The sequence below is a fragment of the Rhinichthys klamathensis genome, unplaced genomic scaffold, assembly GCF_029890125.1.
Source record: "Rhinichthys klamathensis goyatoka isolate OS25496 unplaced genomic scaffold, OSU_Roscu_1.1 h1tg000161l_1, whole genome shotgun sequence".
Classification (NCBI taxonomy): Eukaryota; Metazoa; Chordata; class Actinopteri; order Cypriniformes; family Leuciscidae; genus Rhinichthys; species Rhinichthys klamathensis.
Window position 1 is genome coordinate 3,602,885 of NW_026606695.1, and position 13,312 is coordinate 3,616,196.

At 37.8% G+C, this 13,312-nt stretch overlaps 1 protein-coding gene across 6 annotated transcripts in view; it reads left to right on the top strand.

Moving 5' to 3' along the window:
• The first annotated feature begins 730 nt into the window (after positions 1–730).
• crtc3 (CREB regulated transcription coactivator 3) overlaps positions 731–13,312 on the top strand; it is a 48,248-nt gene continuing 35,666 nt past the window's right edge. For 4 of the 6 annotated variants that reach the window (XM_056259016.1, XM_056259020.1, XM_056259019.1 and 1 more), the window contains exons 1-3: positions 1,475–2,167; positions 11,099–11,209; positions 11,843–11,971. In XM_056259016.1, coding sequence (XP_056114991.1) covers positions 2,036–2,167; positions 11,099–11,209; positions 11,843–11,971 — 372 coding nt within the window. In that variant the 5' untranslated portion in view covers positions 1,475–2,035. Of the gene's footprint in view, positions 1,034–1,474; positions 2,168–11,098; positions 11,210–11,842; positions 11,972–13,312 lie in introns of those variants that run through there. The other 2 variants (XM_056259017.1, XM_056259018.1) reach the window with 2 other exon arrangements.

Genomic DNA, 13,312 nt, shown 5'->3' on the forward strand with positions numbered 1-13,312 from the left:
TATTTACCAGGTGCTTGAATTTAATGTTTAAATAAAAATTCAGTTATATTGTGTAAAAAAATTAAATTTGAAATAACTGTTTTCTATTTTAATATATATATTTCAAATGTAATATACATAACTGCAAAGCTGACTTTTCAGCATCATAACTCCAGTCGTCAGTGTCACATGATCCTTCAGAAATCATTCCAATATGCTGATTTGCTATCAGAAATTTAGAATAAGAAATTTGCTAATAATTTCTTATTATTATCAATGTTGAAAACAGTTGTGCTGCTCAGTGTTATTTTAGATTTTATTTCACTTGTATTATTGGTTTTAATTAGCTTTAATATTTAGTTTTCATGTTAATTTTAGTTTAATTTGTATTGATTTCATTATGTGCTTTTGTCAGTGTATAGATTTTTATTTAGAATATTGCTATTTAGGTTTAATTTCTTTTTATTTTAGTTTTCATATTAGATATTTTATTTATTTATTTCCAGTTACTAATTTTAGTGCTTCATAAACTTATTTCAGTTTATTGCCAAGACAACAACAGTATTAAATAATATTACAGTAACATACACATACATTTTTGCATCTATTTAGTATTTCATGACCACCTTTTTGTAGGATTTGTAGAGTAGAAGTTTTCTATTTTTGCACGTTCTATATGACACATTTAACATGAATAATAGGGCTGTGTATCCCTTTAAGGGAACTCCACTGCCTCCTTGTGGACACAACTTTAAAAAAATTGGTACACAGTTTTGGGGCAGGCTAGTGTATTTTTTCCTCGGCTTGTTTTCACTCGGAGTGAGGGATCGAAGTTGACAAAACAAATGTGAGCCGTGGAGTCACGATTCGGTGTATCACAGCTCAGGTGGATCTAGATGATGGACACGGAGAAGAGAGTCCAAGGGAGTACACGCGGACTACACGATCAGATTTCACCGCTGCATTTCACGAATCAGTAACATCTAAACATTTTCTCTGACTCGAATGACAACAGCGCTCGATCACTGGCCGCTGGTTGTCCTGCCGCAGGACAGTGAGTGTCTGTCTGGTGCAGTTTCATTTGCTACCTTGCTGCAAAGTTGCTGTCGCGCTTAACTTACCTGTTTATATGAGTTTTGAATGCGTAATGAGGTTTACATCGGCGAGACCACTTGTTGAAATCTCACGAAACTAAGTTCAGTGTTGTGAGCAATAAGATTGATTGAATTGACCATATAAGTGGGTCGCTTGCTGTCATTTACTGTTCGTTTGTGACATTTCGTTAGTGATATTTTGATTGTGTCATATCGCTCATTAGCTGGTTAGCTGTTACGGCTGACTTTACCCTGTACGTTAACGTTACCTGACCGAGCAATATCTGTCAATTACACACATTTAGACAGTTATATTACCAACTGTCTACCGTAATTCATAAATAATGGTAGGCACTTAAATATTTATGCGTAAATCGTAATTTTTTTTTTTTTTTAATGCTTCTTGTCAGAATCTAAAGTATTTAGCTCGCTAGCTAGAGTCGTTACTGAACTTGTTTCGTAAAGCCAAGTGATTTTTTTAAGCTTTGTTGTTTGGCAGTGTACAGTATTCCACATCTCATCCTTTTCCCCCCCACGATACAAGGAAATAACTTGTTTTAGTGATGCCAAACAAAACGGTCATAAACGCTTGAATATAACGTTAGCTATAGCAATGTCCAGTTTCCTGACAAACTTTTAGCAAATTCGGCTCATCGCCTGTTTACAAAAAATAGCGTTATAAGTATAAATAATTCCTATATATCATTGTTACTTGGTACTTCAGCTGATTTAAGTCCATCAAGTTGTTATTAATACGTTTTCGTCGCGTTTTCCAGCTCATTAATGGTGGCAAAGCTCTTGTCATTAAAGCGACATCGTCAAACCTCTCTAAAGCATCTGGGCTGCACTCTTACACGCTTTTCAGACATGGAGGGACAAGTTAAAAACATTTGACTGACATATCGACAACATTCAACAGTCAGTTCCCTGTGAAGTTGATCTCGAAACTCTGCGGCCCAGCCATGTCTGGATCCCCGGGCTCGAGTGGCTCCAACCCGCGGAAGTTCAGCGAGAAGATCGCGCTGCACAACCAGAAACAGGCGGAGGAGACGCGGGCCTTCGAGCAGCTCATGACAGACCTCACCGTCTCAAGGGTAAGCACAGCCAAATTAGGAAATTACCTCACTCCCTCGATTTCATACATCAAATGCAGATGCCTAAGTGTGTCCTATGCGCAACTGAATCACTGTGAATGTGAAATGCCCGACAGATCGAGCTCATGAGGAGGGATGAGAATGTCAGTGTGTCTCTGACTGCTGTCATTCACACTGCACGCATTCGATTCACACGGACATCATTAAAGCGATCATACTTTTAATTGATCACATCATATTTTCTAGTCATCACTTCATGATTTGTTCATTATGTTTAGTATCAGCTGTGAGTAGCAACAATCGTATTTTTTTCTTTAAGTACAGATGTTTTTGATAGTCATGATGACCATAGATAGTCAAGTCACTATGGCAACCATAGTTTCCAGCCAAGATACCATAGTTACCACAGCTATTGTTACTACAATAAAACTGTGGAAACAACATATATGACAGAATGAACACAGAAACAGAAGAGATGTTTCTATGATGTATGTGGATATGTGGGGTGGGGGTCTATGATATCTCAAGTCTATGAGAAGTTGAAATAAAATGTTGTCTTTAAAAATATTGTTTGAAATAATTTTCTATGTGATTTCTTCAAACAGAATCACAATGTAAAGTAGTTCACTTGAATACACTTTTATTATTTATTACACTTTGTGAGTGTGAGGAATCTGATGTAAAGTTTTTAAATTTGCACCTCTTTTTGGATATGTGGAGGGAGTTTTTGTTTGTGTTTTGTAATGGATAATGTACAATCAGTCAATTGTTATTGGAATATAAACCCGTCACGGTTATCGTGTGGAACGCACCGCAAAAACTAGCCTGACAGATACTCGCTGACGACCGACCGTTGGTCTGGTGTGTCCCTGCCTTAAGATACAGTGTTGCCCTTGACATCAATCATTATTCAGAAATACTTGACTGCATGATGTAGCGACTGAACCAGAATCAAATCATTCCAATGAATGAAAAATCAGCAGAAGAGAAAAGCCATTTAACACTCTTAAATATAAAGGACCATAGTTCTTAAAATAACTCTTTTTCTTTCTCAGTGAAGAACATTTTAATCTGAAGCAACTTTCCCCCCATATCAAGAACCCTTTGTGCAGTGGAAAGGTTCCATGGATGTTAAAGGATCTTCATGGAATCATCAAAGCCAATAAATAACCTTTATTTTTTAAAGAGTGCTAAAACTTGACTGATTTTATATTGTTGTAACACCCTTACTCATGCCCACCCTTACTCATGCCCCCGAGAAGATTCACTTAATAGGCTAATTTATGATTTTAAACAAGGACTAGTAACATTTTTTGGGGTCATGTTGTCAAAGGCTTTTATTGTGCTGAGCTGCTTTGCATTTTCAGTTTCATTTACATGCACTTCATGTAAACATTTAGAGTAACATTTGTAATGGTGAACATCATCCCCTAGCTTTGGACTGAACAGTAAAAGAACATGTTCAGGCTGCTTTACTGTTAGTTGTGGAAAAATGCTTGTGTGTATCTTGAGTTTGAGTTATGTTTTTGTTGATGTCTGCGATGGATTTCTTTTTAGCGTTTGAAGTATGGATTAGAGAAAGGTTAAGAAATGTCGGTCAGGTGTAGTGGTTCAACTGTAGGTCTTTCACCAGTAGGAAGTGTTTTACCAGAAAGCAGCTCTGCGGCAGACAGCACTCTGTCTCTGTGTGGAGTCTGTAGGCGGGAATGAATGAACATGATCTGTTCATGATTTGGCTGCCTCCTCTTCTAGGGCACAAGAACGTGGTTGTGTTTGTGTTATAGTACGTTGTCAGAGTTTAAAGTCATAACTCTTTACACACAATCTTTCTTGACAATGGAATGAGCCCTTGAGGAAAATGCTTGCATTTCAGAGAAGTAAAAAAAAAGAGAGGCAAGTTTGTGATCGCTCAAGCATTTCTTGAATTTTGTTCATTTTTAAACATTTTGATCTTTAATAAAACCACTCAATACTACATCAATAATTGCGAATGTTTATATGTGGAGAGCTGACAGACGAAAAAAAAAAGATTGTTGTAGGAATTGCACTTTTCAGAAACATTTACATTGAATGTATTGTAGCTTTCCAAACCTAGTTAGAAATGATCCACCAATGAAATTAGTGTACTGTATGGCAATAATCCCAAAGTAAGCAGCGAAGTGTGTCAATTGCAATGAAATGACTAACAATGCTTCTGGCATGCCAAAGTGACCACTTTTCTTTGTGTTTGGTTTCTCAACATTTCTCGCGGCGCTCAAATAAACAGCATCACAGTGTTTACTCTGTAAACTTTTTGAAGAAGTGAATCCACAAATTGTTTAATTATATTTATGGTGTCTGTCTGCACATTAAACTGGTATCAACAGAGAGATCATTTGACAATTTTTGTCAAACAGTTGTCTTCTTTCGAAACAAGAACACAGTTCAGAATTGGATATGCTTTGAATGTCTGCTTGTAGAAACAGATCTGACACCTTCACGTTTTTGTGGATCTGAGAGATTTGGCGGAAAGCAAAGACCAGATCATGTTTTGCAGAGCTGTAGTGAGTCTTACCATTTTGAGTAGGATGTGATAAACACAAATGTAAACGGAACTTGTCTGTGTGCTGTTACAACACTTGTTGTCCATAAGACCACTACATGTTTGCAACTCATCCAGCTGCAGGTGTGCTTGACTGTCCTTTGGGCATGTCCAGCCTATGCAAGTAGTGGATCAAGGTGTCTCTGTTAGGCCACGGTCACTAGACTTTGTTTGAACGTAATCTACTGCACTTTACTTTTTTAATTCAGCTAAGAGTGTCATATCAATCTTCTATTGGTCGGACCTCTTCACGTGATACAAATTGTCAGAGCTCACCAAACTTGAACTTTGGAACGCTGCAAAAACTTCTTCGCTTGAGCTTGCGTTTCTTGTTTCCAGCATTCACATGCACATGAATGAAAGTCAATGGAACAAAAAGTGTAGTGTGTCCGCCACTTTATTTTTTGAGACCATTTTCCATCTTAAGTGTTTCTTAGTAAAAGTTAACAATATTAAAAACTAAAACTGAGAATTTAATGCACCACTGCATGAGGAAAATATTGAATTGGGGAAACTAGTTAAATTAGTTTATTTTTAATGTAAAATAATGGATAACATTTTTTGAAGGATATAATACACTCAAAAATATTTAGGCCCAAATTTAAGATTCCACAAAAAAATCATGGCATAGTATATTATTATCTGTTTGACTTGTGGCATTTTAAATGCAATTTGAAAATATGATTATTCAACCAAAGTGCTAAATCTGTTCATTGTGAAAACTATTACATTTGTTCAGTTTAAAAGTATGAACACGGTTAAAATATGTCTGTAGAAAACTCTGTAGAACAAGCAAGCAATATTCAGTTATTTAAAATTGAGATTGAAACAAATTAGATTTATTAATGAGAAATATATAAACATGTTTGCTGTGTATTTAAAATATAAAATCAGATTATTAGGAGTACTATTACAGAAATCTTACCTGTCTTAACTGTTTTTCTTAACTAATATTTGTATGTATGACAAATATGCTTCACATTAAAATTATTAGTTTATGTTAAAACTGTGTAATCAAAATGGATGGACATTTTATGTGCAATTCAAATACGTAATCTTAAATTTAGGCCTAAATATTTTTTTGAGTGTAGTAACTCCACCATATCGGTATCGGCTGTTATATGTTCATTTTTAATGTTATAGTTATCGACCCGATAAGACAATTTGGCTGATATATAAAGCCGATAAATAATGGATCATTTCCTTAAAGAGATAGTTCACTTTGAAATTAATTTTTGGTATGTTTTAGCTTACCTCAAGGGCATCCAAGATGTAGGTGTCTTTGTTTCCGCAGTAGTTTTTGATGTTTTTAGGTCAAACCGTTCTTGTCTGTCAGTCATATAATGCAGTCCTATGGGGTCCACCTCAAAGAGCATGCACAGAGAAGTCCAACTTAAACATGATTTAATGACTCGAGTCGTAAATGTAAGTACACATTGATGGCCTAAGACACGAAACGAGCGGTTTGTGTGAGAAAACGAACAGTATTTATATCGTTTTTACCTCTTGTAACCACAGCCACGTCCAAGTGATCTGAGGGTGCGGGCGCTTCGGTCTGCGCAAGCGCCGGAAGTGATCTCTCGCACGTGTATGTCACTCATTGTTTACACAGAGATTTCGGAAGTGTTACCTTTCACTGTGAAGATCTAAACATATTTAGATATACAGGAAATCGCAATGGAAGACGATTTCGATATATCAACAGACAACGTTGAATTTTTTTCGCAACCGCGCGAGAGATCACTTCCAGAGCTTTCCGGCGCTTGCGCAGACCGAAGCGCCCGCGCTAGCACAGAAGACCTAAAAATATCAAAATTGAAACTACTGCGGAAACAAAGACACCTACATCTTGGATGCCCTTGAGGTAAGCTAAAACATACCAAAAATTAATTTCAAAGTGAACTGTCCCTTTAAGCTGAGACACTTCAGATGCCCACTGTTCACCATGATGCTTTTGAACTGCTTGAAATATGATTGAAATCACTTTGAAAAGGAAAATACAGTTAAGTACACCATGTGCAGCACAAGTCTGTCATATAGGCAATATAAAATTATAATGAAAACACTACTATATAAGAATGTTGTGAATTATTTGTGCGCCCGTGTTTTAGCACGTTGTTATGGGAAGAGCACATCCAGAACAGAGTTACACCTTCATGACAGCACAGTCGAGTTCACAGCCTTTTGTTTTGTGCAAAATGTAAGTTTTAGTAACATTGTTTATTTTTATTTTTTTGTATATGCATTCAGAGCATGTAGCTCAAACAGTAATGCACAACATTAGCAACTATGATTGGGGGACTGTCATATTACATAACATTATAATGAGAACACTATTGTAATATTGAATTCTTTGGGTTTAGTCACCGTGTTTCAACGCGTTGTTGTTATGGGAAGATCCACAACAGGAGTTACACATTCTGATAAACACGCAACTTAGTTCAAGTTCACTTGTGGATTTGCGTCATTTTGTGCAGATGCAAGTTGTAATATGTTTATGTTGTATAAATATCTAATTCATCTCAAATAGGATACGTTTTGTTGATTTAATTTACCCGCTAACAGAAAGCTTCAGTTCACGGCGTTCATTCAGCTCTTTAGCTTCATTGCACACAGCTCAAACAGCAATGCTGTTATTTGAAGAATATATTAATTACATTAATAATATTAATTTCAGATGTTTCTTTTTCAAAGATATTGATGCATTATTATTAAGAACTAGCTCTTTTACTTTTCTCGTGTCATTTTCACCAACAATATGGTTTAATTAAAATAATTTCATTATTGTCCGTGCGGACAATAATTAAAATAATTTCATTATTGTCCGTGCGGAGGCTATTCCATTGCATTTATCCATGGCACATGCATTTTGATTCTTTATACGCAACTAATGTTGTCCAACGACTTGTTTGTTTGCAGACAAGATAGATTGTTTTTTTTTATTAAGGTAAGTTGGCCATAGGAGTGTAAAATGAATTTGAAAAGTTAAGGAATCCGTGGTTCAAACTAGGCTACTGCTGTATATGTTTGATTTATGTTGAAGTGCTTGGGACATTTCTCTTAATGGTAAATCTTATGTTTTTCAAATCAGGCTCTCAGAAATTAAATACAAATTTAGATTTATCTGCCAAAATATCGGTTATCGGCTTTCAAACACGAAGAATTATTGGCTTTCAGTATCGGCCGAATTTGCCACCCCATGTAGTAACCATCCTCTGCAATGTTGTGATGTCGACAGAGGAGAGGAAGAGCATAAGCTTAAGCACGCTGCCCCAGGGAAATCCTCGGCTTCACTAAGCAGCTTGGTCCTACTCCACAGCTGGGGTGTCATTGTTTTGATAACGCTGTACATTGAAAGGCTGGATGTGAGACTCCATGACCCCAGAGTGTGTGCTGAGAGCGAGGATCTGTGCTTGTTTATTAACAAGCCTGCGTTTCTGAGCTGTCTGCCTGGAACAGTGTCAACTGGATTTGAAACAGCATCTTGCTTACGCTTTGAAACGGTGTGTCTGATGAGTGAGAGAATATTTTGTGTTTTGTTGTTTTATGGCCCATATTTTTAAACACAATAATCTCTAGAGTGAGGTTATGTTGGTAGATGCCAGTGTGGACAAAGCCATGATATATGAATTTCTGACATTTAATTAGGGCTGCACAGTTAATCGGTAAAGTTTGCTTTTTAAAATTATGTCAAGACGAGCCAAAAAGATAAACACATCATGCACTGACTGAACAGATTTTTTTTCCAATCAAATGCTCTCTAGAATGAAAGTGTCCCTCCCTCTAATACTTAGCCTGGCAAGCCAGACCTACATCAAGATGTTAGGTCTGGGAACTCACAATTGGCATACCGCAATCCGAGGGGCGGGATAAACGGTTGTCTTTCAATATCCCTCGGCACGCAATAGGATAGCGCTACAACCAACCAGAGCAACGAACGGCTGTGGCTGAGTGAGTCCCATGCGTTTTTCCACCAGTGAACCAGCTAGTTGGTATATTAAACTTTTGCCGTATCCGGTCGTCAAAACTCTGAACACATCTTCCTGTTTTAGGAATGACTTAAGTGACGTTCTCTTAACTCCAAGTCATCCAGAGTCGCGGGCAAAGCCGATTCGAAAGACCACTGTTCGCCAGCAGCATCTTCTTTGTTTTCAAGCAGAGGGAAATCACCTATGGAAATCACGCGGAACCGTCATAACTCTGCCGTCATATGTTAAGCCCTGCCCACCAACTCTACACGATCTGATTGGCCGGACTAGTTTTTGGTTTTTCCAGCTCAAAAGTCTATGGAGAGTTGCTAGACCACACTTTGCTGCAAAATAATTTTTGCTGCCGCTAGGGTGCGTCTAGATTTCTAGGCTATTTAATACTACCTGTCATAGCAGATAGCAATTTTGGTTCAATGCAAGTAAAGCTTGTTGGGTGTCTTTTTACAAAGGGGCAAGAGATGTCAAAAGGAAATATGTCACAAGAAAGCAAGCTGTTTTGACCTAAATTTTGTTTTACTTTATTTTATTGTAAAAAAGTTCTTAGTTCAGTACACGCGTGCTGTGTGACAGCATTCTGTGCACACGATTCGAAACTTTTGCCATGATAGAGCTGATAATCAATAGCGATTAGTCGACTAATCGTTAGTTGTCTAGAGGAGGCTTAGTCGACCAAAATTGTATTAGTCGCAGAAAAAAAAACCCTGTATCACGCAGCCCGTGAGGAACAGACGGTGGTTCTTTGTGGTTGTTACAGTATGTTGGGCAGGAAATCCAAACGTTCACCTATCATACATCAATCTCAAATGTGGCTTATCATTTGAAACATTTAAGTAGTAACTTCACACGGCGGCTCGCTCTAACGTTAACTTAGATGTGCACTATTATTAGGCACATATCCAAGTGTTTGTGCGGAGTGTGGGGAACCTGCAAAGTATAGCGTGTTTACTGCATGACATGGAGGCGCCACAGTAACATTAAAATGTGCTTTTGTAAGATAAAGAAATCAAACAGGATGTGCTTTCTGCTGTCTCGGTCTCCATGAACTGCATGGAGCGCTTCACAAAAATGAACCAAAACTCAGCTTATAGGCTACTTGCCTCACTGACATGAGAAATATATCTTTAGAAAGATTGAAATGTCCACTTTTATTAAACCAATTCAAAACGAAAAGAAATACTCTGTGCTTATGTAATGTGCATTTCTCTATATAGGCGCATTCACTATGCGAGTCACCATCATCAGCTTCATCTTTGCAGCTGACACTGACTTAGAAATCAATACTTTATTAATAAATAATTTAAATGTTTTCCTGACACATTTATAATCATTACTTTTGCCTGTGCTTGAGCACGGAATAGGCTATTATATATATTAAACGCTTATTATGGTTTAGTATTCTCCTCAGTATATATTTAAGTAATTAAATTAATATAAACTAGAAGTTTAGAAGTAAGCCGTCGACTAATGGCTTAAATGAACGACTACTAGTCGACTAAAAAATCTTTGGTCGGGGGCAACCCTAATTATCCAAAACAATTATAATCAAAAAACAGTCATAGAATGCGCACTGTATACTAACAGTCTCTCGGTAAAGGCAGATCCTGGAGATCATCACACACCCATCCCATAGACTGCTGTACAATAAAATAGAAAAACTTCCCACTGGTGACGTATGCCACAGATCAACCACCAATAGATATAAGTCTCCCCTACATTTTTTTCTTTTTCGACAATCCGTTTCACTTATGTATGAAGGAGAAGATCTGTCGCTACTTCTGCTTCATCGCAATTTTAAAGAGCAGCTCTATTTATTGGCAAAAAATAGGTTTCAATTTGTGTTTCAATGTAATTCTTGTATTTCATTTATCTTAGCAACGATGTGTTTCAGATTATGCAATATATATATATATATATATATATATATATATATATATATATAATTATGTAGCCCTTACAACTAAGCAGGACGTAGCTCAGGTTTTATGCTTTGGCTTAATGTCAGTCTGTTGGATTAAAAAGAGGACTTGAGCTTATGTGTAGTAACCCATTGATATCATTAAATGAGGTCAGTCTTTGAGATTCAAATTTTGTCCTTTGGTTAGTGGGAGGAAGGAACGCCTCCTGATTTGCTTGTGCCTGATCAGAATCGATAATTTTCATTGTTTACTTTTGCCGAACAACAAAATCCACATTGTTCTCCAGCTTGGGCTCAGAGGTACACTTAAAAACCAAACTCACTTCCAAGAATTTCCACCTTAGTTAAATACATATGTTATAGCAACACCTTATAAAATGCCTGGGTAGACTCTCACTCTCCTTTCTTTTTCAAATGCATTCACTGTGTGTTCCTCTTGATTAAAGGTGCAGTTCCAGAAGATCCAGCAGCTCCGTCTGTCTCAGAACCGGGCACAGTACTACGGTGGCTCGCTGCCCAACGTCAACCAGATAGGCAATGCCAGCACTGATTTCCAGGTACCCGGGTTGTCCTCCTTCCACTTCTCAAAGTCTACTAAATCTGTCCAGTTAGGCATGTTCATTTAGGAGAAGATAATCTCCAGCCATATACTCCGCTTTTCTACCCTCAGATAAACGATGTCAAGAGATGGTAATTGCAAACCTTCTCCTTATTAAACAAAGAGTGTGTTTGTCTTCAGCTCTTAGTTTGCCCTCACTTCGCCTACTCCTTCAGTACACGGCAATCCCCACAAGTACACTTGATACAGCGGTGCGCTCCAAGAGCCGAAGAACTGTATCTGTGTCTATCCCCTATGGAGAACAGTGTTGTATACCTTCAGGTGAAAGTGCTCTTGTTGCTCTGAATAAAGCTTCTTTGAGACACCGAGCAGTGATCCCTACTTTTTGTCCTCCATGAGAAATGAAACCTAGAGAGGTAAAAGCACTTTGGAGTAGACTGAATTCACAGGGGGACGCAAGCTAATGGTGGCACTTTGAATACTTTTGTGTGTGTGTGTGTATTCTGCATGCTTTATCAGTCCTGAATTATGAACACTGTACTGAATTTTTAGGCTGTTACTATTAAAGGTGTTTAAAACAGATTCATGCATTTGTAAGCAGAATCTTAACCAACATTTTATTTCTCCACAGGGGGTGTTTCCCTCCGGTCTGGACTCTGTGCGAGGGACTAGACACCATGGTCTGGTGGAGAGGGTCCATCGAGACCGCAATCGGATCAACTCACCGCACCGCAGGCCCATTGACAAGCACGGACGGCAGATATCCTTTAAGTTCACTGCTGTAAAGGTCTTTGTAGAGGGAAATAGTGATTTATAATCTGTGAGGGTCTTTATTTACGCTAGTAGATGCATCATTATTATGAGCTCAGAATGTTGTGTGTGTGTGTGTCATACATGTTGACCTTTGCTTATGTGGGAAGCTTTTTTTAGGCTTTAGGCTGCTGATGATCCTCTATGTATTGATATTCCCACTCTTGCAATGTGGGTGTGAATGAGTGGGTAACTGCAATAACCTCCTGTTTTCTCCCCACTCATGAGAACCGTTTAGAGATTGAAATATCAGTACTCTGGTGTCCTCATTAGTGCGTGATTAATAAACCTTGCCGCAGATCGTCTTAAGTGTTCTGCCGCTAGTTCTGCATTCATTCATCACGCAGGTTGATGAAGTCACTTACTACGCTGGCCCGGCCGGTCTTTTATCTTCCTCGGTTGTGTAGTTGATGGATTTCTTTCATTCATTTTTCTGTGGTTGTCTGTAAGCTTAATCGTCTGTGGGCTCAAAAAATAAATTCGGCCTGCAGATTTAGCTTAGCGCTAAAGATTAAATAAAAAATAAAAAGGCCCTAATGCTTTCTGAGTTACCATGCTGTTTTGAAGATGTTTAGGGCATGAAGAGTCTTCTGCTGATTTAGTTTTGATTTCATCTTCGTTCTTTTAAAGCCAGAGAGAACTTTTGGGGTTTGAAAAATCTATAAACACAGTAAGAAGCTACTCCATAGTCATTCAAATTGGAATAGTTTGGGAATGGTCCACTTGCTCTGATGCCATGTCAAACGAAAAGACAACAAAGACAGTGTGAGGGAGACAGAAGAAAAAAAAAGTGTGGCAGAGTTGAGTTGCATAAGAACTTGACGTTCAAAGTATGGGTTCAAAGTAATTCCACACTGTGCACCTTCTTCTTTGAGCGGGAAAAAGGCATTTGTGATGGTGACCGCAGTCATGCTAAAAACGGCAAGACCTGTTTGTCAGAACTCTGCTCTGTGAATTGAGCCACTCCCTCCCCAAGAGCTGAAGATATTCTTGTGTATTCTCACGGGTTTCTTCAGAGTCTCAGATGATTTAGTTTTCTTCACCTCGTTGTCTGTTTGTATTGTTATGTTTTTGATTGTTTGCCTTAATTGCTGACACTTGTATTTAGTTGTCTCTGAAACAAAGAAAATCATTTTAATGAGTTTAATGAGTAAATGGTTAGCTGGGTTGTTACCGTCTTCAAAGCTTTTTGCTCTAGGCCCAGAACTTTCTGGTTTTAGTTGTTGTTGTTGTTGCTTTTAGTTTTTTTTTAGAGAATTCAGCATATGAATAAGGCAGCTTACTAACACAT